The sequence below is a fragment of the Oncorhynchus tshawytscha genome, linkage group LG09 (assembly GCF_018296145.1).
Source record: "Oncorhynchus tshawytscha isolate Ot180627B linkage group LG09, Otsh_v2.0, whole genome shotgun sequence".
NCBI classification, from domain to species: Eukaryota; Metazoa; Chordata; class Actinopteri; order Salmoniformes; family Salmonidae; genus Oncorhynchus; species Oncorhynchus tshawytscha.
The window spans coordinates 16,723,160-16,750,533 of NC_056437.1; the positions used below are offsets into that span (position 1 = coordinate 16,723,160).

General features: G+C 44.5%; 1 protein-coding gene across 1 annotated transcript in view; it reads right to left on the reverse strand.

Annotated features, from left to right (window-relative positions):
• LOC112257258 (A disintegrin and metalloproteinase with thrombospondin motifs 6-like) overlaps positions 1-27,374 on the reverse strand; it is a 142,074-nt gene that overhangs the window by 63,793 nt on the left and 50,907 nt on the right. The window contains exons 9-11 of the mRNA XM_042326608.1: positions 27,205-27,310; positions 16,599-16,745; positions 6,529-6,670 (exon numbers count right to left, since the gene is read on the reverse strand). Coding sequence (XP_042182542.1) covers positions 6,529-6,670; positions 16,599-16,745; positions 27,205-27,310 — 395 coding nt within the window. The remainder of the gene's footprint in view (positions 1-6,528; positions 6,671-16,598; positions 16,746-27,204; positions 27,311-27,374) is intronic.

The window sequence follows — 27,374 nt, forward strand, 5'->3', positions numbered from 1 at the left end:
ACCAAACATTGCTAACGCTAGCTAGCTAGCCACTTAATATAACCTGTTTTCTCAAAATGTATGTTATCTAGCTAAGTTAGTAATGCTATAAATACACCTACCATCTGCTGTCGACATCATGATACATACAATTTGAGAGCACTAGTTAGCTCCAAAAGAGGTTATAGCTTTGACCTGTATGCCAACAGTGAATTCAGAGCCATTCAGTGGCTAGCTACACTACCAATATAATTTGACCAGGTTCCTGTGAAGCAATTGTAATAACAGTCCGTCACAACATACTCAAGAGTTTCCTGATTAGCAAGGGGAAGTCTGTGTTTAATTTCATTGTGTATTAAAAACACAGTTTGAGATCACTGTGAGGGGATTTTGCCAGTGGTTGAATGGGGAATTGGGCTTCCCTGGAAAATGTTGTCCGAGGTTGCAACAGGGCTTAGTGAAGGGTCAATTAAATAAGTTCTGTGAGTCCAAAAATGTTTCAACAACTATTTATCGGCTTCTTTTATACCATTCCACAGGAGAAAGCATTGAAACACTTCACCAAACCACTGCTATGCTGTCTGGTCCTTTCAGTAGGAGCAACAGCAACTTTCTGTTCCCATTAGAACCTGGGTTGGGAATGGAGAGTTCTACTTCCAGGTCAGAAACATAATGGGCACCACAACCATTATGTGTAAGCGTGACTGTTAAGTGTTACTGCACCTCTCTTACCCCACCATATCTTTTAGTGGTTCTCTTTAGTCTTTAGTGGCACTAAAGCAGGCTCTGCTCTGCTTTATGTGTTGTACAGAGTAACTGTCTCCCAGATAAGAGAGGTCACCTTTCCTACACTCTTAGAAAAAAGGGTTCCAAAAGGGTTATTCGGCTGTCCCCATAGGATAACTCTTTTTGGTTCCAGGTAGAACTACCCAAAAGGGTTATTCGGCTGTCCCCATAGGATAACTCTTTTTGGTTCCAGGTAGAACTACCCAAAAGGGTTATTCGGCTGTCCCCATAGGATAACTCTTTTTGGTTCCAGGTAGAACTACCCAAAAGGGTTATTCAAAGGGTCCCCTATGGGGACAGAACTAGATAGCGCCTTTTCTTCTAAAAGTGTAACATCAACTCTGAAAGCAAACTACACATTCAGTCATAGATATTTGACTTGTTTCTATGGTTACATGGGTTTGATCAGCGAGCTCTTAATTAAAGACAACTCTTTACTAGACATCTGGCTGGCTGAGTGAAACCGATCTGATTCCAGGTCAGAATCCAGAATCCTAGCAGATAAAAGACTACATTCTGGAAGCAGCCCGGCACAGAGCAGCGCAGAGCAACACAGCTGAGCCAGGCTCTGGAGAAATGCTTTCCTTTCATAAATGTTTGTCTTTCATGCTGATCTAAAACCACAATTAAGAGCTTAAGAGACAAAATGACAGGGTTTAATTTGGGGCCTGTGGTAATCTGCTGTCAGATATGTCTTTCAATGAAACAAAATAAACTCTCTTGATCTCGGCTAATGGTAGACTCTTTTTCTGTCCTTATTGGTTCATTAATTCTTTGTGGCTTTCATTCAACATCTCCTGTTTCTGTGGCTTGGTTTAGTTCTCCCTCTGCTCGTGTTTCTTTATTTACCCTGGGTTGTTATTCTACAAGGTGGTGGGAGGGGGGTAATCATTAGCATTCCATGAAACTGTGGCGTGTGTGTGTGTGTGTGTGTGTGTGTGTGTGTGTGTGTGTGTGTGTGTGTGTGTGTGTGTGTGTGTGTGTGTGTGTGTGTGTGTGTGTGTGTGTGTGTGTGTAAAAACCTCCCTCATCAGACCTGTGATGAGATGCCTCTATCCCATGTGCCAATGATGTCTCCTTCTGGTGATATGAAGATAACACCCTTAACCCTGATTATTATGATAACACCCTGATTATGATAATAACACCCCTAACCATGATTATGATAATAACACCCCTAACCATGACTATGATAATAACACCCTGATTATGATGATAACACCATGATTATGATAATTACACCATGATTATGATGATAAAACCATGATTACGATAATAACACCCCTAACCACGATTATGATAATAACACCCCCAACCATGATTATGATAATAACACCCCGATTATGATAATAACACCCCTAACCATGATTATGGTAATAACACCCTGATTATGATGATAACACCCCGATTATGATAATAACACCATGATTATGATAATAACACCATGATTATGATAAAACCATGATTATGATAATAACACCCCGATTATGATAATCAAATCAAATCAAATTTTATTTGTCACATACACATGGTTAGCAGATGTTAATGCGAGTGTAGCGAAATGCTTGTGCTTCTAGTTCCGACAATGCAGTAATAACCAACAAGTAATCTAACTAACAATTCCAAAACTACTGTCTTATACACAGTGTAAGGGGATAAAGAATATGTACATAAGGATATATGAATGAGTGATGGTACAGAGCAGCATAGGCAAGATACAGTAGATGATATTGAGTACAGTATATACATATGAGATGAGTATGTAAACAAAGTGGCATAGTTAAAGTGGCTAGTGATACATGTATTACATAAGGATGCAGTCGATGATATAGAGTACAGTATATACGTATGCATATGAGATGAATAATGTAGGGTAAGTAACATTATATAAGGTAGCATTGTTTATATATTTACATCATTTCCCATCAATTCCCATTATTAAAGTGGCTGGAGTTGAGTCAGTGTCAGTGTCAGTGTGTTGGCAGCAGCCACTCAATGTTAGTGGTGGCTGTTTAACAGTCTGATGGCCTTGAGATAGAAGCTGTTTTTCAGTCTCTCGGTCCCAGCTTTGATGCACCTGTACTGACTTCGCCTTCTGGATGATAGTGGGGTGAACAGGCAGTGGCTCGGGTGGTTGATGTCCTTGATGATCTTTATGGCCTTCCTGTAACATCGGGTGGTGTAGGTGTCCTGGAGGGCAGGTAGTTTGCCCCGGTGATGCGTTGTGCAGACCTCACTACCCTCTGGAGAGCCTTACGGTTGAGGGCGGAGCAGTTGCCGTACCAGGCGGTGATACAGCCCGCCAGGATGCTCTCGATTGTGCATCTGTAGAAGTTTGTGAGTGCTTTTGGTGACAAGCCGAATTTCTTCAGCCTCCTGAGGTTGAAGAGGCGCTGCTGCGCCTTCTTCACGATGCTGTCTGTGTGAGTGGACCAATTCAGTTTGTCTGTGATGTGTATGCCGAGGAACTTAAAACTTACTACCCTCTCCACTACTGTTCCATCGATGTGGATAGGGGGTGTTCCCTCTGCTGTTTCCTGAAGTCCACAATCATCTCCTTAGTTTTGTTGACGTTGAGTGTGAGGTTATTTTCCTGACACCACACTCCGAGGGCCCTCACCTCCTCCCTGTAGGCCGTCTCGTCGTTGTTGGTAATCAAGCCTACCACTGTTGTGTCGTCCGCAAACTTGATGATTGAGTTGGAGGCGTGCGTGGCCACGCAGTCGTGGGTGAACAGGGAGTACAGGAGAGGGCTCAGAACGCACCCTTGTGGGGCCCCAGTGTTGAGGATCAGCGGGGAGGAGATGTTGTTGCCTACCCTCACCACCTGGGGGCGGCCCGTCAGGAAGTCCAGTACCCAGTTGCACAGGGCGGGGTCGAGACCCAGGGTCTCGAGCTTGATGACGAGCTTGGAGGGTACTATGGTGTTGAATGCCGAGCTGTAGTCGATGAACAGCATTCTCACATAGGTATTCCTCTTGTCCAGATGGGTTAGGGCAGTGTGCAGTGTGGTTGAGATTGCATCGTCTGTGGACCTATTTGGGCGGTAAGCAAATTGGAGTGGGTCTAGGGTGTCAGGTAGGGTGGAGGTGATATGGTCCTTGACTAGTCTCTCAAAGCACTTCATGATGACGGAAGTGAGTGCTACGGGGCGGTAGTCGTTTAGCTCAGTGACCTTAGCTTTCTTGGGAACAGGAACAATGGTGGCCCTCTTGAAGCATGTGGGAACAGCAGACTGGTATAGGGATTGATTGAATATGTCCGTAAACACACCGGACAGCTGGTCTGCGCATGCTCTGAGGGCGCGGCTGGGGATGCCATCTGGGCCTGCAGCCTTGCGAGGGTTAACACGTTTAAATGTCTTACTCACCTTGGCTGCAGTGAAGGAGAGACCGCATGTTTTCGTTGCAGGCCGTGTCAGTGGCACTGTGTTGTCCTCAAAGCGGGCAAAAAAGTTATTTAGTCTGCCTGGGAGCAAGACATCCTGGTCCGTGACTGGGCTGGATTTCTTCCTGTAGTCCGTGATTGACTGTAGACCCTGCCACATGCCTCTTGTGTCTGAGCCGTTGAATTGAGATTCTACTTTGTCTCTGTACTGACGCTTAGCTTGTTTGATAGCCTTGCGGAGGGAATACCTGCACTGTTTGTATTCGGTCATGTTACCAGACACCTTGCCCTGATTAAAAGCAGTGGTTTGCGCTTTCAGTTTCACGCGAATGCTGCCATCAATCCACGGTTTCTGGTTAGGGAATGTTTTAATCGTTGCTATGGGAACGACATCTTCAACGCACGTTCTAATGAACTCGCACACCGAATCAGCGTATTCGTCAATATTGTTATCTGACGCAATACGAAACATATCCCAGTCCACGTGATGGAAGCAGTCTTGGAGTGTGGAGTCAGCTTGGTCGGACCAGCGTTGGACAGACCTCGTGGGAGCCTCTTGTTTTAGTTTCTGTCTGTAGGCAGGGATCAACAAAATGGAGTCGTGGTCAGCTTTTCCGAAAGGGGGGCAGGGCAGGGCCTTATATGCGTCGCGGAAGTTAGAGTAACAATGATCCAAGGTCTTTCCACCCCTGGTTGCGCAATCGATATGCTGATAAAATTTAGGGAGTCTTGTTTTCAGATTAGCCTTGTTAAAATCCCCAGCTACAATGAATGCAGCCTCCGGATAAATGGTTTCCAGTTTGCAGAGGGTTAAATAAAGTTCGTTCAGAGCCATCGATGTGTCTGCTTGGGGGGGGATATATACGGCTGTGATTATAATCGAAGAGAATTCTCTTGGTAAATAATGCGGTCTACATTTGATTGTGAGGAATTCTAAATCAGGTGAACAGAAGGATTTGAGTTCCTGTATGCTTCTTTCATCACACCATGTCTCGTTAGCCATAAGGCATACGCCCCCGCCCCTCTTCTTACCAGAAAGATGTTTGTTTCTGTCGGCGCGATGCGTGGAGAAACCCGCTGGCTGCACCGCCTCGGATAGCGTCTCTCCAGTGAGCCATGTTTCCCGTGAAGCAAAGAACGTTACAGTCTCTGATGTCCCTCTGGAATGCTACCCTTGCTCGGATTTCATCAACCTTGTTGTCAAGAGACTGGACATTGGCAAGAAGAATGCTAGGGAGTGGTGCACGGTGTGCCCGTCTCCGGAGTCTGACCAGAAGACCGCCTCGTTTCCCTCTTTTTCGGAGTCGTTTTTTGGGTCGCTGCATGGAATCCACTCCGTGGTCCTGTTTGTAAGGCAGAACACAGGATCCGCGTCGCGAAAAACATATTCTTGGTCGTACTGATGGTGAGTTGACGCTGATCTTATATTCAGTAGTTCTTCTCGACTGTATGTAATGAAACCTAAGATGTCCTGGGGTACTAATGTAAGAAATAGCACGTAAAAAATTTTAATAAAAAAAAATGCATAGTTTCCTAGGAACGCGAAGCGAGGCGGTCATCTCTCATAACACCCTGATTATGATAACACCCTGATTATGATAATAACACCCCTGATTATGATGATACCACCATGATTATGATGATAACACCCTGATTATAGTAATAACACCATGATTATGATAATACTACCCCGATTATGATAATAACACCCTGATTATGACGATAACACCATGATTATGATGATAACACCCTTATTATGACAATAACACCACAATTATGATAATAACACCCTGATTATGATAATAACACCCTGATTATGATGATAACAACATGATTATGATGATAACACCCCGATTATGATAATAACACCATGATTATGATAATAACACCATGATTATGATGACAACACCCTGATTATGATGATAACACCATGATTATCATAATAACACCATGGTTATGATAATAATACCATGATTATGATCATAACACCCCGATTATGATAATAACACCATTATTATGATAATAACACCATGATTATTATAATAACACCCTGATTATGATAATAACACCGTGATTATGATAATAACACCCTGATTGTGATGATAACACCCTGATTATGATAATAACACCATGATTATGTTAATAACACCATGATTATGATAATAACACCCTGATTTTAATGATAACACCCTGATTATGATAATAACACCCTGATTATGATGATAACACCCTGATTATGATGATAACACCCCTAACCATGATTATGATAATAGCACCCTGATTATGATCAACTATTCCCTTAACAGCATGGTCCTCCGATGTAGGGGAGAGAGACTGTATGCACACTGTAGAGTCAGAGAGACGCTGGTTTCTTACCCCATATTTACACTGTCGTGAAGAGGCTCCGTACTGGAAGCGACACTGCTCGTCTGCGTCGTACACCTGCCCCGGGGCCACTGTTGGGTACAGGAAGTCTCGTTTCAGAGGTTCATTGTCCAGACACGTCCCCCGACCTGAGCTGTCAAAAAAACAAACCTACAATAGGATTGTTTCTTACACACCACACCCACAGAGCCTATGGCGGCGGTTCCCAAACCTTCCTCCAGTACCCCCCAGCCGCTCAAGGCTAGCTCTCTCCTCCAGTACCCCCAGCCGTTCAAGGCTAGCTCTCTCCTCCAGTACCCCCAGCCGTTCAAGGCTAGCTCTCTCCTCCAGTACCCTCCAGCCGTTCAAAGCTAGCTCTCTCCTCCAGTACCCCCAGCCGCTCAAGGCTAGCTCTCTCCTCCAGTACCCCCAGCCGTTCAAGGCTAGCTCTCTCCTCCAGTACCCCCAGCCGTTCAAGGCTAGCTCTCTCCTCCAGTACCCCCAGCCGTTCAAGGCTAGCTCTCTCCTCCAGTACCCCCAGCCGTTCAAGGCTAGCTCTCTCCTCCAGTACCCCCCAGCCGTTCAAGGCTAGCTCTCCTCCAGTACCCCCAGCCGTTCAAGGCTAGCTCTCTCCTCCAGTACCCCCCAGCCGTTCAAGGCTAGCTCTCCAGGTCTGTTCCAGGTCTACCACACCTTATTGGACTAATCAAGGGCTTGATGATTAGTTGATTAGTTGAATGGTTGAATCAGGTGTGCTAGCGTTGGAATAGATCAAATAAGTGGAATGGCTCAGGGAGAGTTTTGGAAACACGGGGCAGACGGACATACTGCAGCCCTCCATGACCAGGAGAGAGGATCACTGGTTTAGCAACATAACATCAATCATTTATTTTACAGGCCACCTCTCACCCTATACTGTACACATTCTCTCACAATTTCACCACAATGAATTCAAATGACTTATGATGAAAATACAGTTTATAACAACCCTAGTCACACCTGTCTTGTATGGTTTCAATTGTGTGGCACTGCATCATTCATGTGGGTGAAGGGGGAGAAGTCTGCCTCTAACCCTATAGATAGAGTGAAGGGGGAGAAGTCTGCCTCTAACCCTATAGATAGAGTGAAGGGGGAGAAGTCTGCCTCTAACACTATAGATAGAGTGAAGGGGGAGAAGTCTGCCTCTAACCCTATAGACAGAGTGAAGGGGGAGAAGTCTGCCTCTAACCCTATAGATAGAGTGAAGGGGAGAAGTCTGCCTCTAACCCTTATAGACAGAGTGAAGGGGGAGAAGTCTGCCTCTAACCCTATAGATAGAGTGAAGGGGGAGAAGTCTGCCTCTAACCCTATAGATTTAAGGGGGAGAAGTCTGCCTCTAACCCTATAGATAGAGTGAAGGGGGAGAAGTCTGCCTCTAACCCTATAGATAGAGTGAAGGGGGAGAAGTCTGCCTCTAACCCTATAGATTGAAGGGGGAGAAGTCTGCCTCTAACCTTATAGATAGAGTGAAGAGGGAGAAGTCTGCCTCTAACCTTATAGATACAGTGAAGGGGAGAAGTCTGCCTCTAACCTTATAGATAGAGTGAAGAGGGAGAAGTCAGCCTCTAACATAGATAGAGTGAAGAGGGAGAAGTCTGCCTCTAACCTTATAGATACAGTGAAGGGGGAGAAGTCTGCCTCTAACCTTATAGACAGAGTGAAGGGGGAGAAGTCTGCCTCTAACCCTATAGATAGAGTGAAGGGGGAGAAGTCTGCCTCTAACCCTATGGATAGAGTGAAGAGGGAGAAGTCTGCCTCTAACCCTATGGATAGAGTGAAGAGGGAGAAGTCTGCCTCTAACCCTATAGATAGAGTGAAGGGGGAGAAGTCTGCCTCTAACCCTATAGATTGAGGGAAGAGGGAGAAGTCTGCCTCTAACCTTATAGATACAGTGAAGGGGGACAAGTCTGCCTCTAACCCTATAGATAGAGTGAAGGGGGAGAAGTCTGCCTCTAACCCTATAGATTGAAGGGGAGAAGTCTGCCTCTAACCCTATAGATAGAGTGAAGAGGGAGAAGTCTGCTTCTAACCTTATATATAGAGTGAAGGGGGAGAAGTCTGCCTCTAACCCTATAGATAGAGTGAAGGGGGAGAAGTCTGCCTCTAACCTTATAGATAGAGTGAAGGGGGAGAAGTCTGCCTCTAACCCTATAGATAGAGTGAAGGGGGAGAAGTCTGCCTCTAACCCTATAGATAGAGTGAAGGGGGAGAAGTCTGCCTCTAACCCTATAGATAGAGTGAAGGGGGAGAAGTCTGCCTCTAAACCTATAGATAGCACTAAATAAACTTCAGTTAGTGCTAAATACGGCTGCTAGAATCCTGACTAGAACCAAAAAATTTGATCATATTACTCCAGTGCTAGCCTCTCTACACTGGCTTCCTGTCAAAGCAAGGGCTGATTTCAAGGTTTTACTGCTAACCTACAAAGCATTACATGGGCTTGCTCCTACCTATCTCTCTGATTTGGTCCTGCCGTACATACCTACACGTACGCTACGGTCACAAGACGCAGGCCTCCTAATTGTCCCTAGAATTTCTAAGCAAACAGCTGGAGGCAGGGCTTTCTCCTATAGAGCTCCATTTTTATGGAACGGTCTGCCTACCCATGTCAGAGACGCAAACTTGGTCTCAACCTTTAAGTCTTTACTGAAGACTCATCTCTTCAGTGGGTCATATGATTGAGTGTAGTCTGGCCCAGGAGTGTGAAGGTGAACGGAAAGGCTCTGGAGCAACGAACCGCCCTTGCTGTCTCTGCCTGGCCGGTTCCCCTCTTTCCACTGGGATTCTCTGCCTCTAACCCTATTACAGGGGCTGGGTCACTGGCTTACTGGGGCTCTCTCATGCCGTCCCTGGAGGGGGTGCGTCACCTGAGTGGGTTGATTCACTGTTGTGGTCATCCTGTCTGGGTTGGCGCCCCCCTTGGGTTGTGCCGTGGCGGAGATCTTTGTGGGCTATACTCAGCCTTGTCTCAGGATGGTAAGTTGGTGGTTGAAGATATCCCTCTAGTGGTGTGGGGGCTGTGCTTTGGCAAAGTGGGTGGGGTTATATCCTTCCTGTTTGGCCCTGTCCGGGGTGACCTCGGATGGGGCCACAGTGTCTCCTGACCCCTCCTGTCTCAGCCTCCAGTATTTATGCTGCAGTAGTTTATGTGTCGGGGGCTGGGGTCAGTTTGTTATATCTGGAGTACTTCTCCTGTCCTATTCGGTGTCCTGTGTGAATCTAAGTGTGCGTTCTCTAATTCTCTCCTTCTCTCTTTCTTTCTCTCTCTCGGAGGACCTGAGCCCTAGGACCTGAGCTCCAGGACTACCTGACATGATGACTCCTTGCTGTCCCCAGTCCACCTGGCCATGCTGCTGTTCCAGTTTCAACTGACCTGAGCCCTAGGACCATGCCCCAGGACTACCTGACATGATGACTCCTTGCTGTCCCCAGTCCACCTGGCCATGCTGCTGCTCCAGTTTCAACTTCCACCTGACTGTGCTGCTGCTCCAGTTTCAACTGTTCTGCCTTATTATTATTCGACCATGCTGGTCATTTATGAACATTTGAACATCTTGGCCATGTTCTGTTATAATCTCCACCCGGCACAGCCAGAAGAGGACTGGCCACCCCACATAGCCTGGTTCCTCTCTAGGTTTCTTCCTAGGTTTTGGCCTTTCTAGAGAGTTTTTCCTAGCCACCGTGCTTCTACACCTGCATTGCTTGCTGTTTGGGGTTTTAGGCTGGGTTTCTGTACAGCACTTTGAGATATCAGCTGATGTACGAAGGGCTATATAAATAAATTTGATTTGATTTGATTTAGATAGAGTGAAGGGGGAGAAGTCTGCCTCTAACCCTATAGATAGAGTGAAGGGGGAGAAGTCTGCCTCTAACCCTATAGATAGAGTGAAGGGGGAGAAGTCTGCCTCTAACCCTATAGATAGAGTGAAGGGGGAGAAGAGGTGAAAAAATGTATAGACGAGGAAAAACACAACAAGGAGAAGAGAGGAGGAAAACCCAGACTATGAGCAGCCAACGGTGTCTGTTTGTCTGTCTGTTTGTCTAAAACTCACTGCTCTCCGCTGATATGGCGCTGTGACGGCACCGTACGTATGGAATCCACAGAGGAGCCAGTAAAATGACAGAAGGAGAGAAAGAGAGAGAAAAGTCCTAAGGTCACCAGTCCAAAGCTGGAACTCTGTTTAGTCTGTTTGTCAGATAGAAATATGTCCGATGCACACACGCACACACGCACTTACACACACACAGAGAACTCACTCTGAAAACAAGCACACACACAAAAACACACAAACACACACACAGAAAGACAAAGCACAGAGAACTCACTCTGAAAAGACACACAGAAAAAGACTGCAATTTTGTATTCTGGTTTAGCAACTTTTTAACGCTGCCCGAAAAAACAGAAATACTAAAAGTGTGGCCAGGAAAGCAGGCAGGACAGACAGAGCAGCTTTTGTTAGGTTGGTTGTGTGTTTATTCTGGGTTGGGAAGTTGAGCTTGTTTAAGACATGGTGGTGTTGCTGAACGGATGCTTCTCTGTTCTCTCCCTGTCTCCCTGTCCGCTCTGAGGGCAGACGACTGGCTCTTACCGAAGACTATTACTATGTCCTGCTCTGCTATATTATACGACAGCTATAACTTCTACTTCTACTATTACCACTGGTACTATTACTATGTCCTGCTCTGCTATATTATACGACAGCTATAACTTCTACTTCTACTATTACCACTGGTACTATTACTATGTCCTGCTCTGCTATATTATACGACAGCTATAACTTCTACTTCTACTATTACCACTGGTACTATTACTATGTCCTGCTCTGCTATATTATACGACAGCTATAACTTCTACTTCTACTATTACCACTGGTACTATTACTATGTCCTGCTCTGCTATATTATACGACAGCTATAACTTCTACTTCTACTATTACCACTGGTACTATTACTATGTCCTGCTCTGCTATATTTACGATAGCTATAACTTTTACTTCTACGATAACCACTGGTACTATTATTACTACAACTACTACTACTCAGGGTTAGTAATAGTCATTGTAATACACATTAGAGTCATTGTAATACACATTAGAGTCATTGTAATACACATTAGAGTCATTGTAATACACATTAGAGCCATTGAAATACACATTAGAGTCATTGTAATACACATTAGAGCCATTGTAAAACAAATTAGAGCCATTGTAATACACATTAGAGTCATTGTAATACACATTAGAGTCATTGTAATACACATTAGAGTCATTGTAATACACATTAGAGCCATTGTAATACACATTAGAGTCATTGTAATACACATTAGAGCCGTGGCAGCAGCAGCAGTGTGCTGCAGAATGCTTCTCATCCCTCGAAAGGATAAGATGGCTCGCTGACACCATAAATGCTTAGATACGTTTAGTTTATGAATTCACAGACCCAGAAAGAGAGAGGGGAAAGGAGAGAGAGGAATGACAGAGAGAACAGAAAGAGAGAGGGGGAAGGAGAGAGAGGAATGACAGAGAGAACAGAAAGAGAGAGGGGGAAGGAGAGAGAGGAATGACAGAGAGAACAGAAAGAGAGAGGGGGAAGGAGAGAGAGGAATGACAGAGAGAACAGAAAGAGAGAGGGGGAAGGAGAGAGAGGAATGACAGAGAGAACAGAAAGAGAGAGGGGGAAGGAGAGAGAGGAATGACAGAGAGAACAGAAAGAGAGAGGGGGAAGGAGAGAGAGGAATGACAGAGAGAACAGAAAGAGAGAGGGGAAAGGAGAGAGAGAATGACAGAGAGAACAGAAAGAGAGAGGGGAAAGGAGAGAGAGGAATGACAGAGAGAACAGAAAGAGAGAGGGGAAAGGAGAGAGAGGAATGACAGAGAGAACAGAAAGAGAGAGGGGAAGGAGAGAGAGGGAATGACAGAGAGAACAGAAAGAGAGAGGGGGAAGGAGAGAGAGGAATGACAGAGAGAACAGAAAGAGAGAGGGGGAAGGAGAGAGAGGAATGACAGAGAGAACAGAAAGAGAGGGGGAAGGAGAGAGAGGAATGACAGAGAGAACAGAAAGAGAGAGGGGGAAGGAGAGAGGAATGACAGAGAGAACAGAAAGAGAGAGGGGAAGGAGAGAGAGGAATGACAGAGAGAACAGAAAGAGAGAGGGGGAAGGAGAGAGAGGAATGACAGAGAGAACAGAAAGAGAGAGGGGAAAGGAGAGAGAGGAATGACAGAGAGAACAGAAAGAGAGAGGGGGAAGGAGAGAGAGGAATGACAGAGAGAACAGAAAGAGAAGGGGGAAGGAGAGAGGAATGACAGAGGAACAGAAAGAGAGAGGGGAATGACAGAGAATGACAGAAAGAAAGAGAGGGGGAAGGAGAGAGAGGAATGACAGAGAGAACAGAAAGAGAGAGGGGAAGGAGAGAGAGGAATGACAGAGAGAACAGAAAGAGAGAGGGGGAAGGAGAGAGAGGAATGACAGAGAGAACAGAAAGAGAGAGGGGAAGGAGAGAGAGGAATGACAGAGAGAACAGAAAGAGAGAGGGGGAAGGAGAGAGAGGAATGACAGAGAGAACAGAAAGAGAGAGGGGAAAGGAGAGAGAGGAATGACAGAGAGAACAGAAAGAGAGAGGGGAAAGGAGAGAGAGGAATGACAGAGAGAACAGAAAGAGAGAGGGGGAAGGAGAGAGAGGAATGACAGAGAGAACAGAAAGAGAGAGGGGGAAGGAGAGAGGAATGACAGAGAGAACAGAAAGAGAGAGGGGGAAGGAGAGAGGAATGACAGAGAGAACAGAAAGAAACAGAATAGAGGAAAGAGAGAGTGAACAGAAAGAGAGCTGGGCCAGGAGAGTCTCCCTGACAGAGAGAACAGAAAGAGAGAGGGAAGGAGAGATGACAGAATAACCAAAGAGAACTAAAAGTTGTCTCATCAGAAAGAGAGAGCTAAAGGAGAGAGAGGAATGACACCAGAAAGAGGGCTAAAGGAGAGAGAGGAATGACGAATGACAAAATAAACAATCAAAGAACAAAATCATCTTCTCTTTACCATGCAGAATGACAGAGAGAACAGAAAGAAACAGAATAGAAAAGCAGCCAGCAGCTGTGCCATGACAGTCTCCCTCTTCTTGATCAGAGGTTGGGACTGTCTGATCAGAATAACCATTTCAACTACACACTATCAGACTGCACATCTAATCACACTATCAGACTGACAAATCTAATCAAATTAAAATCATCTTCTCTTTACCATGCAGATCCAGACAGTATGAGAGCAGCACATCTAATCCCCCCCACACTATCAGACTGCACATCTAATCCACACTATCAGAATGCACATCTAACCCACACTATCAGACTGCACATCTAATCCACACTATCAGACTGCACACCTAACCCACACTATCAGACTGCACATCTAATCCACACTATCAGACTGCACACCTAACCCACACTATCAGACTGCACATCTAACCCACACTATCAGACTGCACATCTAACCCACACTATCAGACTGCACATCTCATCTACACTATCAGACTGCACATCTAATCACACTATCAGACTGCACATCCAATCCACACTATCAGACTGCACATCTAACCCACACTATCAGACTGCACATCTAATCACACTATCAGACTGCACATCTAATCACACTATCAGACTGCACATCTAATCCACACTATCAGACTGCACATCTAATCCACACTATCAGACTGCACATCTAACCCACACTATCAGACTGCACATCTAATCCACACTATCCGACTCAACATCTAATCCACACTATCAGACTGCACATCTAATCCACACTATCAGACTGCACACCTAACCCACACTATCAGACTGCACACCTAATCCACACTATCAGACTGCACATCTAATCCACACTATCAGACTGCACATCTAATCCACACTATCAGACTGCACATCTAATCCACACTATCAGACAGCACACCTAACCCACACTATCAGACTGCACATGTAATAGGAAACTATCTCTCTGTTTATCTGTGGTGGAATAATATTTTTCCCTGGTGTGGAGAGGTCCGTCTCACCAGAGAGAGCCTAGCTAGCCCCCCCCCCCCCCACCCCCCAGCCCACCACACTGACCCACACCACGGCAGACAAGGGCTGGGGCAGACCCCACTGTTTATTGGTTCGGGGACAAACCAAATAGTCTGATGTTTAAATATAGAAAGTATTATTTGCCAGTTGAAGCAGCTTCCTGTCCTCTGGGATAAGCCAAGTTCATTACCCTGTCACAGAGGAAATCTCTTCTAATAAGAACCGGTCCCTCAACTCCCACCTTGGTCAGCTATGTTAAGACTAGATATTTTATTATTTATTTATTTAACCTTTATTTAATTAGGCAATTCAGTTAAGAAAAAGTCTTATTTACAATGGCGGCCTACCCGGGCCAAAACCAGACGACACTGGGACAATTGTGCACCGCCCTGCGGGACTCCCAATCACGGCTAGATTTGATACAGCCTGGATTCGAACCAGGGATTGTAGTGACGTCTCTGCGCTGGAGATACAGTGCCTTAGACCGCTGCGAATGTATTTCATTCTATGTAATGTAACTTTCAAATTACAGCAATCGTCCCTGTATGATTCATTTTGCATTATGTGATTCTGCGTTTTGCATCATGCGGGGACGATTTCTATATTAAGAATGTTACATATCTTGAAAACTTGATTGTTGACAAGCAAAACATTTTTGGGACTATGTCAACAATGGACTAATGAAACAAATACCAAAAGATAGTATTTGGGTGGAATATTCCTTTAAGTCTAGATATTGGTTCAACACAAAAGCTCAAAAGGATTGGCCAGTGACCACACTGGAGTGTTCGCCATGTCCTATGTCTATAGTGAACGTAACTAGGCTAAAAGTTACTAAACTATTGATTTATGACATACTGTGTCTGAACTATGTTTGCATTCATAAACCATTCTTCAGAACCCAAAAAACCAGCCTCATATTGCACCAGTGTATCTAGGCCAAGACCACAGCCAAAGTTTTTTACTTGGCAAGAAGAAACGTGTGACATATCTACAAATCTGTTGGAGGGAGAGAACCCTCGGGAGGGTAAGTCTAGTTTACAGACAAAACTTCATAGGAGAAAGACAGACATTAAAAAGTAAAAAGCAGAACTGGAAAGACACAGACAAAAATGAATTCTGTGAAAGCTTACAATCCATCTACAACAGACTTTCAAAGGAGAAACAGTGCCAGAAATAAGGGGTCACAAAATATGAATCCTCTATGCCCAAGGTCTGAAACAGTACTAGACTCCAAGATGATCCAACCGTGAGAAGAGAAGGCCATAGTGAGAAGGTCCAGAAACCGTGAAGAGGCATCCCTGTGTGTTACTGTGAGAAGTTGGCACATGGTACTGTAATGTCTATGTTTATGTGCCAATGCTACTTTGTGTTGCAAGTAGCACTCTGAAGGCTTTCACCAGAGAACACACTCTGACAACCAGAACCACCATTATCCCTGCTCACACACACACGCACGCACACACACAAACACACACACACAAACACACACACACATATGCTCACTGAAAACCATTCAACGAGTTTAAGAGTTGAGGACCTTCAAGGCCAAGTGACTTTGTTTTCTATGGACGCTGTCTGACTGGAAGATTTATTTCATACTTCTAAACCCAGACTCTATCTGCTACCATCAGCCAGTCCTGAGGGGCACTTATCAAATTAAGACAAATATTTGAAAAAACTAAGAATTATCCTTCTTCACTGAAGCAAGAAAACAAATCGATCTGTTATTCAAGGCATGGAGAGAAAGATCATTTTGAGGAGGAGAAGTGTAGGCTTTCTGTTTCTGTCTCAAAACCTAGGATCAATGTTTGGATGGCTGGAAGGCCATACATGTCTTTTTACAGAGTGAGGAAGTTAAGGATTGGTTCAGGATATGTACAAGAGTTTCAATAGGTGGTTTTAAGTGAGAATAAACTGAGATCTCTACACACAGGCAGAGATAGGTACACACACACACACGCTGAGGAATGCCCCTCTTCCACTTACTCGAGGAAGCTGGTGATGTAGTTCTTACTGCAGGCCGACCAGGAGAAGGGGTTGGTGTTAGCTGTGATGTGGGCCGCCATCAGCTTGGCTGCCTCATGGCCTTTAGTCCCACATGAGTTTCCTATTCCATCATGGTTCATCCCGAAACTGTAAGTGCAAAATGGAGGACAGAGAGGAGGGCGGGTCAAACATGGAGAAAGATGAAATTGCCTCAAGACTTAAAGATCTACAGTCAGTTTTTCTTTTTCCAACCATATAGGTTAAGGTATGGTTTGGGGGAGGATCAGATGATCTTAGATCTGTGCCTGAGGACAGCTTTTACCCAGATTGGCCAAAAATGCCATTCAAAGAGAGATGGGTGGTGTCACTGAGAGAGATAACTAATACTGTGGCCAATGGGTGCAGAGCAGTCAGATAGGTTCAAACTTAATTACCTCTGGGAATGTATCTCTACCTCCCTCTACCTCATTTTACAGACACTCTTATCCAGAGTGACTTACAGGACCAATTAGAGTTAAGTGCCTTGCTCAAGGGCACATAGACAGATTGGTCACCTAGTCGGTTCGGGGATTCAAACCAGCAACGTTTCAGTTACTGGCCCAATGCTCTTAACCGCTAGGCTACCTGCAGCCCTTTTCTACCTCTTCTATAACTCTGCCCGGCACCTCCCCTACATGTAGGGCAGGGTTAGAGATGTTAGAAAGGGCTCGGTGGCTCCTGGATGTAACAGCTGGTGTAGAGGGGACTAGAGGTCAGGGGTCAGGCTTTGTCTGGAGCGCTGGAGGGAGCAGAGAGTTTTAATCACCACCCTGATGCTACCTGCCTGTCAATCAATCACCATCTACAGGTCTGGACTGGCCAGTTACAGAACAGCAGCCAGCTACAGACGGGGGGGGAGGGAGGTGGGGATAGACCAGAGCCAAACTCTCTATGCTCTCAATGAGACTTGGGGAAAGAGAGAGAGAGACAGAGAGAGAGAGAGAAAGAGAGAGAGAGAGGGACAGACAGACAGACAGACAGACAGACAGACAGACAGACAGACAGACAGACAGACAGACAGACAGACAGACAGACAGACAGACAGACAGACAGACAGACAGACAGACAGACAGACAGACAGGCAGGCAGACAGACAGACAGACAGACAGAGACACAGACAGAGACACAGACAGGGACAGAGAGATAAAGAAAGAGGTTCAACCTAGGGTTGGGCGATATCACCAAAATATCATATCATGGTATTTTTCACATTTTTGATGGTATTTTATGTTTTTGATGAATAAAAGTTCTAAATTTGCTTCATGAGTAGTGCGTGACCCTAGGGTGGTATCACATATATTAAACATTATTTCAATGAGTCTTTCTCCATTGTTTTATACTGTTCAATTCAACTTCAACCTAAAATAATTTCCTGCATTTCATCAAGTTCTGCATTTCCTGCACTCGTGTGAGATCATTTCCACACTGCCACGATATGGGCAAAAAAACTAGGCCTTATATTTAACCACATGTTGCAATTGTGATTTAGAGCAAAACACTTGGGTGAACTTTTGGAATCATGGAAATAGGATATTTATTCTAATTACATAGTTAGCATATAAATCATAATGGGCACTTTGAATAGAGTGTTGATCGACATGACAACAAATCGAAATGCCATGGACGATGTTCAGTGTTTTCTAGGGGACCCTATAATCTTTGGCTACATTAAATCTTTATTCATGTAACCAACATATTCATGCTTCGCCTATTCCTCTTTGATTTAGAAGATACTGTTGCACAAACAACATGCTGATTTAAGCCTCCACCAGCACTGGTATCAGGCTGTATTAGCTAGCTACGTTTGCTCTGACTCACTACTTTTATTAGCCAGCTAACTAGCGATTAGCATTAGTGGCTAACACAATTTAGTTTAACTTGCTAAGAAAATACAAACTAGCTGTTTGCAGATATAAGAAACACAAACTAATATTGTAATTATAAAACGCTTGTAGATTTCTATTAAGATCAAAGTGGAAACAACATTGTTGTCATCAACATTGTTGTATGTGCTGCATTGACCATGAACGAAAGTGTCTCGTGGTCAAGCAACAACAAATGCAATCCTTGAGTGACAGGGGGTGGGACTAGGTCTGTATGGAAAGCGGCATGGAGAGAGAGAGAGAGAGAGAGAGAGAGAGAGAGAGAGAGAGAGAGAGAGAGAGAGTGGCAGAATACCTGAACACTGTGACTGACCCAAACTTAAGGAAAGCTTTGACTATGTAGACTTAGTGAGCATAGCCTTGCTATTGAGAAAGGCCGCCGTAGGCAGACATGGCTCTCAAGAGAAGACAGGCTATGTGCTCACTGCCCACAAAATGAGGTGGAAACTGAGAAAATGACCATATTAGAGAGACATATTTCCCTCAGATTACACAGATCCACAAATATTTCGAAAACAAATCCAATTTTGATAAACTCCCATATCTACTGGGTGAAATTCCACAGTGTGCCATCACAGCAGCAAGATTTGTGACCTGTTGCCACAAGAAAAGGGCAACAGTGAAGAACAAAAACCATTGTAAATACAACCCATATTTATGCTTATTCATTTTCCTTAACCATTTGTACATTGTTACAACACTGTATATATATATATACACTGCTCAAAAAAATAAAGGGAACACTTAAACAACACAATGTAACTCCAAGTCAATCACACTTCTGTGAAATCAAACTGTCCACTTAACAATAAATTTCACATGCTGTTGTGCAAATGGAATAGAAAACAGGTGGGAATTATAGGCAATTAACAAGACACCCCCAATAAAGGAGTGATTCTGCAGGTGGTGACCACAGACCACTTCTCAGTTCCTATGCTTCCTGGCTGATGTTTTGGTCACTTTTGAATGCTGGCAGTGCTTTCACTCTAGTGGTAGCATGAGACGGAGTCTACAACCCACACAAGTGGCTCAGGTAGTGCAGCTCATCCAGGATGGCACATCAATGCGAGCTGTGGCAAGAAGGTTTGCTGTGTCTGTCAGCGTAGTGTCCAGAGCATGGAGGTGCTACCAGGAGACAGGCCAGTACATCAGGAGACGTGGAGGAGGCCGTAGGAGGGCAACAACCCAGCAGCAGGACCGCTACCTCCACCTATGTGCAAGGAGGAGCAGGAGGAGCACTGCCAGAGCCCTGCAAAATGACCTCCAGCAGGCCACAAATGTGCATGTGTCTGCTCAAATGGTCAGAAACAGACTTCATGAGGGTGGTATGAGGGCCCGACATCCACAGGTGGGGGTTGTGCTTACAGCCCAACACCTTGCAGGACGTTTGGCATTTGCCAGAGAACACCAAGATTGGCAAATTCGCCACTGGCGCCCTGTGCTCTTCACAGATGAAAGCAGGTTCACACTGAGCACATGTGACAGACGTAACAGAGTCTGGAGACGCCGTGGAGAACGTTCTGCTGCCTGCAACATCCTCCAGCATGACCGGTTTGGCGGTGGGTCAGTCATGGTGTGGGGTGGCATTTGGGGGGCCGCACAGTCCTCCATGTGCTCGCCAGAGGTAGCCTGACTGCCATTAGGTACCGAGATGAGATCCTCAGACCCCTTTGTGAGACCATATGCTGGTGCGGTTGGCCCTGGGTTCCTCCTAATGCAAGACAATGCTAGACCTCATGTGTCTGGAGTGTGTCAGCAGTTCCTGCAAGAGGAAGGCATTGATGCTATGGACTGGCCCACCCGTTCCCCAGACCTGAATCCAATTGAGCACATTTGGGACATCATATCTCGCTCCATCCACCACAGACTGTCCAGGAGTTGGCGGATGCTTTAGTCCAGGTCTGGGAGGAGATCCCTCAGGAGACCATCCGCCACCTCATCAGGAGCATGCCCAGGCGTTGTAGGGAGGTCATACAGGCACGTGAAGGCCACAAACACTACTGGGCCTCATTTTGACTGGTTTAAAGGACATTACATCAAAGTTGGATCAGCCTGTAGTGTGGTTTTCCACTTTAATTTTGAGTGTGACTCCAAATCCAGACCTCCATGGGTTGACAAATTTGATTTCCATTGATCATTTTTGTGTGATTTTGTTGTCAGCACATTCAACTATGTTAAGAAAAAAGTATTTAATAAGAATATTTCATTCATTCAGATCTAGGATGTGTTATTTTAGTGTTTCCTTTATTTTTTTGAGCAGTGTATATATATATATATATATATATATATATAAAATATGACATTTTTAATGTCTTTACTGTTTTGAAACTTCTGTATGTGTAATGTTTACTGTTCATTTGTATTGTTTATTTCACTTTTGTATGTTATCTACCTCACTTGCTTTGGTTAACTTATGTTTCCCATGCCAATAAAGCCTGTTGAATTTAATTGAATTGAGAGAGAGAGAGCGGAGAGAGATGACTCAAGTAGCAGAGTAAACTATAAAAATGGACGTTACACACGGCGTATCACATTTAACAAACCAAATATTCAAATACCGTTATAGAATATACAGTACACAGCCCAGGCCTGGTTCAACCCCTACTCGTCCACCCTCCCCCATAAACACAAATTATGCTCTCTCTCTCTCTCTCTCAGCGTCCGTCTGATCAGAGAAGCTCTCTAGTGTGAACCTCCTGACAGAAAGAAAGGTTTCTGCTTTCTGGTTTCTGCTGCCCAACTTGACTGAGCACTGGCTTGGCTGCATATAAATCTGTTTAACAAAAAAATGTATGTAACTCAAAAACTGTATCTAAACGAAAGAAAAGCTTGCGTTACAGCAGGAAGCTGAAGCTTAGTTTCCCTGATCGTCCAAAAGCACAGATCAGTTGTAATGTATATAACAACCCACCACATCCCACAGCCTGGCCTGTTTTTCTAACGCTGGCGTTTATGACATTTTACCCTACTCTGGAAATAAATCAGCCGTCCTGAGACCGTGGCTAAGTTTTTTTTATACATCCTCTCCTTGCAGAGACCATTTTTACAACTGCCCCAAAACAGAAGCAGACACGAGACATTATAAAGGAAATGGCCATCTCTGTGAACCCCAGGGAGTGGATACGTAGACCAATACATCATCATTATTCAACTTTATATTCAGGAGGTATGTGGACACTGTCATTAGCATGAGCAAACACAGCATGCATTGCATTCGGAAAGTATTCAGACTCCTTGACTTTTTTCACATTTTGTTACAATTCCTCATCAATCTACACACAATACCCAATAAAGACAAATCAAAAACAGGTTTTTAGAATTTTTTGCAAAGTTATTACAAATAAAAACAGAAATATCACATTTACATAAGAATTCAGACACTTTACTCAGTACTTTGTTGAAGCACCTTTGGCAGCAATTACAACCTTGAGTCTTCTTTGGTATGACGCTACAAGCTTGGCACACCTGTATTTTGGGAGTTTCTCCCATTCTTCTCTGCAGAACCTCTCAAGTTCTGTCAGGTTGGATGGGTAGCGTTGATGCACAGCTATTTTCAGGTCTCTCCAGAGATATTCCATCGGGTTCAAGTCTGGGCTCGGGTTGGGCCACTCATGGACATTCAGAGACTTGTCCCGAAGCCACTCCTGCGTTGTCTTGTCTGTGTGCTTAGGGTCGTTGTCCTGTTGGAAGGTGAACATGCGCCCCAGTCGAGGTCCTTAGAGCTCTGGAACAGGTTTTCATCAAGGATCTCTCTGTACTTTGGGGACCTTCAATGCTGCAGACATTTTTTGGCACCCTTCCACAGATCTGTGCCTGGACACAATCCTGTCTCAGAGCTCTACGGACAATTCCTTCAACCTCATGGCTTGGTTTTAGCTCTGACATGAACTGTCAACTGTGGGACCTTACATAGACAGGTGTGTGCCTTTTCCAACCATGTCCAATCAATTGAGTTTAACACAGGTGGACTCCAATCAAGTTGTAGAAACATCTCAAGGATGATCAATGGAAACAGGATGCAGCTGAGCTCAATTTCGAGTCTCATAGCAAAGGGTCTGAATACTTATGTAAATAAGGTATTTCTGTTTTTATTTTTAATACATTTTTATAACTTTCTATAAACCTGTTTTGGCTTTGTCATTATGGGGTATTGTGTATAGATTGATGAGGAAATGTTTTATTAAATCCATTTTAGAATAATGCTGTAACGTAACAAAATGTGGAAAAAAGGAAGGGGTTTGAATACTTTCCGAATGCACTGTATATTAAAAAGTATGTGGACACCCTTTTTCAGCCAAACCCATTTCTGACAGGTGTATAAAATCGAGCACACAGCCATGCAATATCCATAGACAAACATTGGCAGCAGAATGTCCTTACTGAAGAGCTCAGTGACTATCAACTTGACACCGTCATAACAACAAGTCAGTTCATCAAATTTCTGCCCTGCTAGAGCTGCCCCGGTCAACTGTAAGTGTTATTATTGTGAAGTGGAAACATCTAGGAGCAACAACGGTTCAGCCGTGAAGTGGAATGCCACACAAGATCACAGAATGGGACTGCCGAGTGCTGAAGTGCTTAAAAATCATCTGTCAAGGTTGCAACACTCACTACTGAGTTCCAAACTGCCTCTGGAAACAACCTCAGCACAGTAACTGTTCGTCGGGAGCTTCATGAAATGGGTTTCCATGGCCGAGCAGCCGCACACAAGCCTAAGATCACCATGCGCAATACCAAGTGTCGACTGGAGTGGTGTAAAGCTCGCCACCATTGGACTCCGGAGCAGTGGAAACACGTTCTCTAGAGTGATGAATCACGCTTCACCATCTGCTAGTTCGATGGACAAATCTGGGTTTTCCGAATGCTAGGAGAACGCTACCTGCCCGAATGCATAGTGACAACTGTAAAGTTTGATGGAGGAGGGAAAATGGTCTTGGGCTGTTGTTCATGTTTTGGGCTAGGTCCCTTAGTTCCAGTGAAGGGAAATCTTAAAGCTATAGCATGCAATGATATTCTAACTGCTTCTGTACTTCCAACTTTGTGGCAACAGTTTGGGGAAGGCTTTTTCCTGTTTCAGCATGACAATGCCCCCGTGCACAAAGCAAGGACCATATAAAAATGGTTTGTACACAGCCCATCTGTAAATAACCCACCCAATTACCTCATCCCCATATTGTTATTTTTGTTGTTGTTGCTCTTTTGCACCCCAGTATCTCTACTTGCACATCATCATCTGCACATCTACCACTCCAGTGTTAATGCTAAATTGTCAATTTTTCACCACTATGGGCTATTTATTGCCTTACCTCCCTAATCTTACTACATTTGCACACACTGTACATAGATTTTTCTATTGTGTTATTGACCTTTAAGATTGTTTATCCCATGTAAAGTGCTGACCTATTGCACCCTTGACAACCACTGTGATTATTATTATTTGACCCTGTTGGTCATCTATGAACATTTGAACATCTTGGCCATGTTCTGCTATAATCTCCACCCGGCACAGCCAGAAGAGGACTGGCCACCCCTCATAACCTGGTTCCTCTCTAGGTTTCTTCCTAGGATCTGGACTTTGACATCTACTTTTTGCATGACACAAGTAATTTTTCCAACAATTGTTTACAGACAGATTTTTTCACTTATAATTCACTGTATCACAATTCCAGTGGGTCAGAAGGTTGACTGTGCCTTTAAACAGCTTGGAAAATTCCAGAAAATGATGGCTTTAGAAGCTTCTGATAGGCTAATTGACATCATATGAGTCAATTGGAGGTGTACCTGTGGATGTATTTCAAGTGCCTCTTTGCTTGACATCATGGGAAAATCAAAAGAAATCAGCCAAGACCTCAGAAAAAAAATTGTAGACCTCCACAAGTCTGGTTCATCCTTGGGAGCAATTTCAAATGCCTGAAGGTACCACGTTCATCTGTACAAACAATAGTACGCAAGTATAAACACCATGGGACCACGCAGCCATCATACCACTCAGGAAGGAGACACATTCTGTCTCCTGGAGATGAACGTAGTTTGGTGCGAAAAGTGCAAATCAATCCCAGAACAGCAAAGGACCGTGTGAAGATGCTGGAGGAAACAGGTACAAAAGTATCTATATCCACAGTAAAACAAGTCCTATATCGACATAACCTGAAAGGCCGCTCAGCAAGGAAGAAGCCACTGCTCCAACACCGCCATAAAAAAGCCAGACTACGGTTTGCAACTGCACATGGGGACAAAGATCGCACTTTTTGGAGAAATGTCCTCTGGTCTGATGAAACAGAAATAGAACTATTTGGCCATAATGACCATTGTTATGTTTGGAGGGAAAAGGGGGAGGCTTGCAAGCCGAAGAACAACATCCCAACCGTGAAGCACGGGGATGGCAGCATCATGTTGTGGGAGTGCTTTGCTGCAGAAGGGACTGGTGCACTTCACAAAATAGATGACATCATGAGGATGGAAAATTATGTGGATATATTGAAGCAACATCTCAAGACATCAGTCAGGAAGTTAAAGCTTGTTCGCAAATGGGTCTTCCAAATGGACAATGACCCCAAGCATACTTCCAAAGTTGTGGCAAATTGGCTAAAGGACAACAAAGTCAAGGTATTGGAGTGGCCATCACAAAGCCCTGACCTCAATCCTATAAAAAATGTGTGGGCAGAACTGAAAAAATGTGTGCGAGCAAGGAGGCCTACAAACCTGACTCAGTTACACCAGCTCTGTCATGTGGAATGGGCCAAAATTTACCAAACTTATTGTGGGAAGCTTGTGGAAGGCTACCTGAAACGTTTGACCCAAGTTCAACAATTTAAAGGCAATACTACTGTAATGTAATGTAAACTTCTGACCCACTGGGAATGTGATGAAAGAAATAAAAGCTGAAATAAATCATTCTCTCTACTATTATTCTGACATTTCACATTCTTAAAATAAAGTGGTGACACTAACTGACCTAAGACAGGGAATATTTGTTTGGATTAAATGTCAGGAATTGTGAAAAACTGAGTTTAAATGTATTTGGCTAAGGTGTATGTGCCCTCAAAGCTCATCACTAAGCTAAGGATCCTGGGACTAAACACCTCCCTCTGCAACTGGATCCTGGACTTCCTGATGGGCCGCCCCCAGGTAGTGAAGGTATGTAGCAACACATCTGCCACGCTGATCCTCAACACTGGAGCTCCCCAGGGGTGCGTACTCAGTCCCCTCCTGTACTCCCTGTTCACCCACGACTGCATGGCCAGGCATGACTCCAACAGCATCACTAAGTTTGAAGACGACACAACAGTGGTAGGCCTGATCACCGACAACGACGAGACAGCCTATACGGAGGAAGTCTGAGACCTGGCCCGGTGGTGCCAGAATAACAACCTATCCCTCAACATAACCAAGACAGAGGAGATTATTGAGGACTACAGGAAAATGAGGACCGAACACGCCCCCATTCTCATCGACGGGGCTGTAGTGGAGCAGGCAAGCGGTACCGGAGTGCCAAGTCTAGGACAAAAAGGCTTCTCAACAGTTTTTACCCCCAAGCCATAAGACTCCTGAACAGGTAATCAAATGGCTACCCGGACTATTTGCATTGTGTGCCCCCCAACCCATCTTTTTACGCTGCTGCTACTCTCTGTTTATCATATATGCATAGTCACTTTAACTATACATTCATGTGCATACTACCTCAATTGGGCTGACCAACCAGTGCTACCGCACATTGGCTAACCGAGCTATCTGCATTGTGTCCCGCCACCCACCACCACCACCCGCCAACCCCTCTTTTACGCTACTGCTACTCTCTGTTCATCATATATGCATAGTCACTTTAACCATGTCTACATGTACATACTACCTCAATCAGCCTGACTAACCGGTGTCTGTATGTAGCCTCACTACTGTATATAGCCTGTCTTTTTACTGTTGCTTTATTTCTTTACCTACCTATTGTTCACCTAATACCTTTTTTTACTATTGGTTAGAGCCCGTAAGTAAGCAGTTCACTATAAGGTCTACCTACGCCTGCTGTATTCAGCGCACGTGACAAATAAACGTTGATTTGATTTGATGTAAACTTCCGACTTCAACTGTACCAACCCAAACCAAACCAACACACACCAACCCAGACCAAACCAACCCAAAGATCTGGTTATTCTTTAGGAATAGTTCCAAATAAAATAAAATACAATTTTATTGGCAGATGATATTGCGGGTGTTGCAAAATAGCGAGTCACATTCTCTGTGTAGTAATATATGTATTATTATATACACTACCGTTCAAAGGTTTGGGGTTACGTAGAAATGTCTGAACGTAAACAGTGAAGAGGCGACTCCGGGATGCTGGCCTTCTAGGCAGAGTTCCTCTGTCCAGTATACGTGTCCTTTTGTCCATCTTAATCTTTTCTTTTTATTGGCCAATCTGAGATATGGCTTTTTTTTGCAACTCTGCCTAGAAGGCCAGCATCCCGGAGTCGCCTCTTCACTGTTGACGTTGAGACTGGTGTTTTGCGGGTACTATTTAATGAAGCTGCAAGTTGAGGACTTGTGAGGCGTCTGTTTCTCAAACTAGACACTAATTTACTTGTCCTCTTGCTCAGTTGTGCACCGGGGCCTCCCACTCTTCTTTCTATTCTGGTTAGGGCCAGTTTGCGCTGTTCTGTGAAGGAAGTAGTAAATGTGAGCGGACTCACTTGTGGCCAATCTCGTGAGCGATGGTGAAAGCAGAACCCAGGCCGATGTCTTCATTGATGCTGCAACTCCTCTCCGGCTCACACATCCCAGCTACCGACGCCAAGCCTGGACACACACACACACACAGAGAACTTCTTAGGAGTGGTGGCTCTAAAAGCTGGATCTCCCT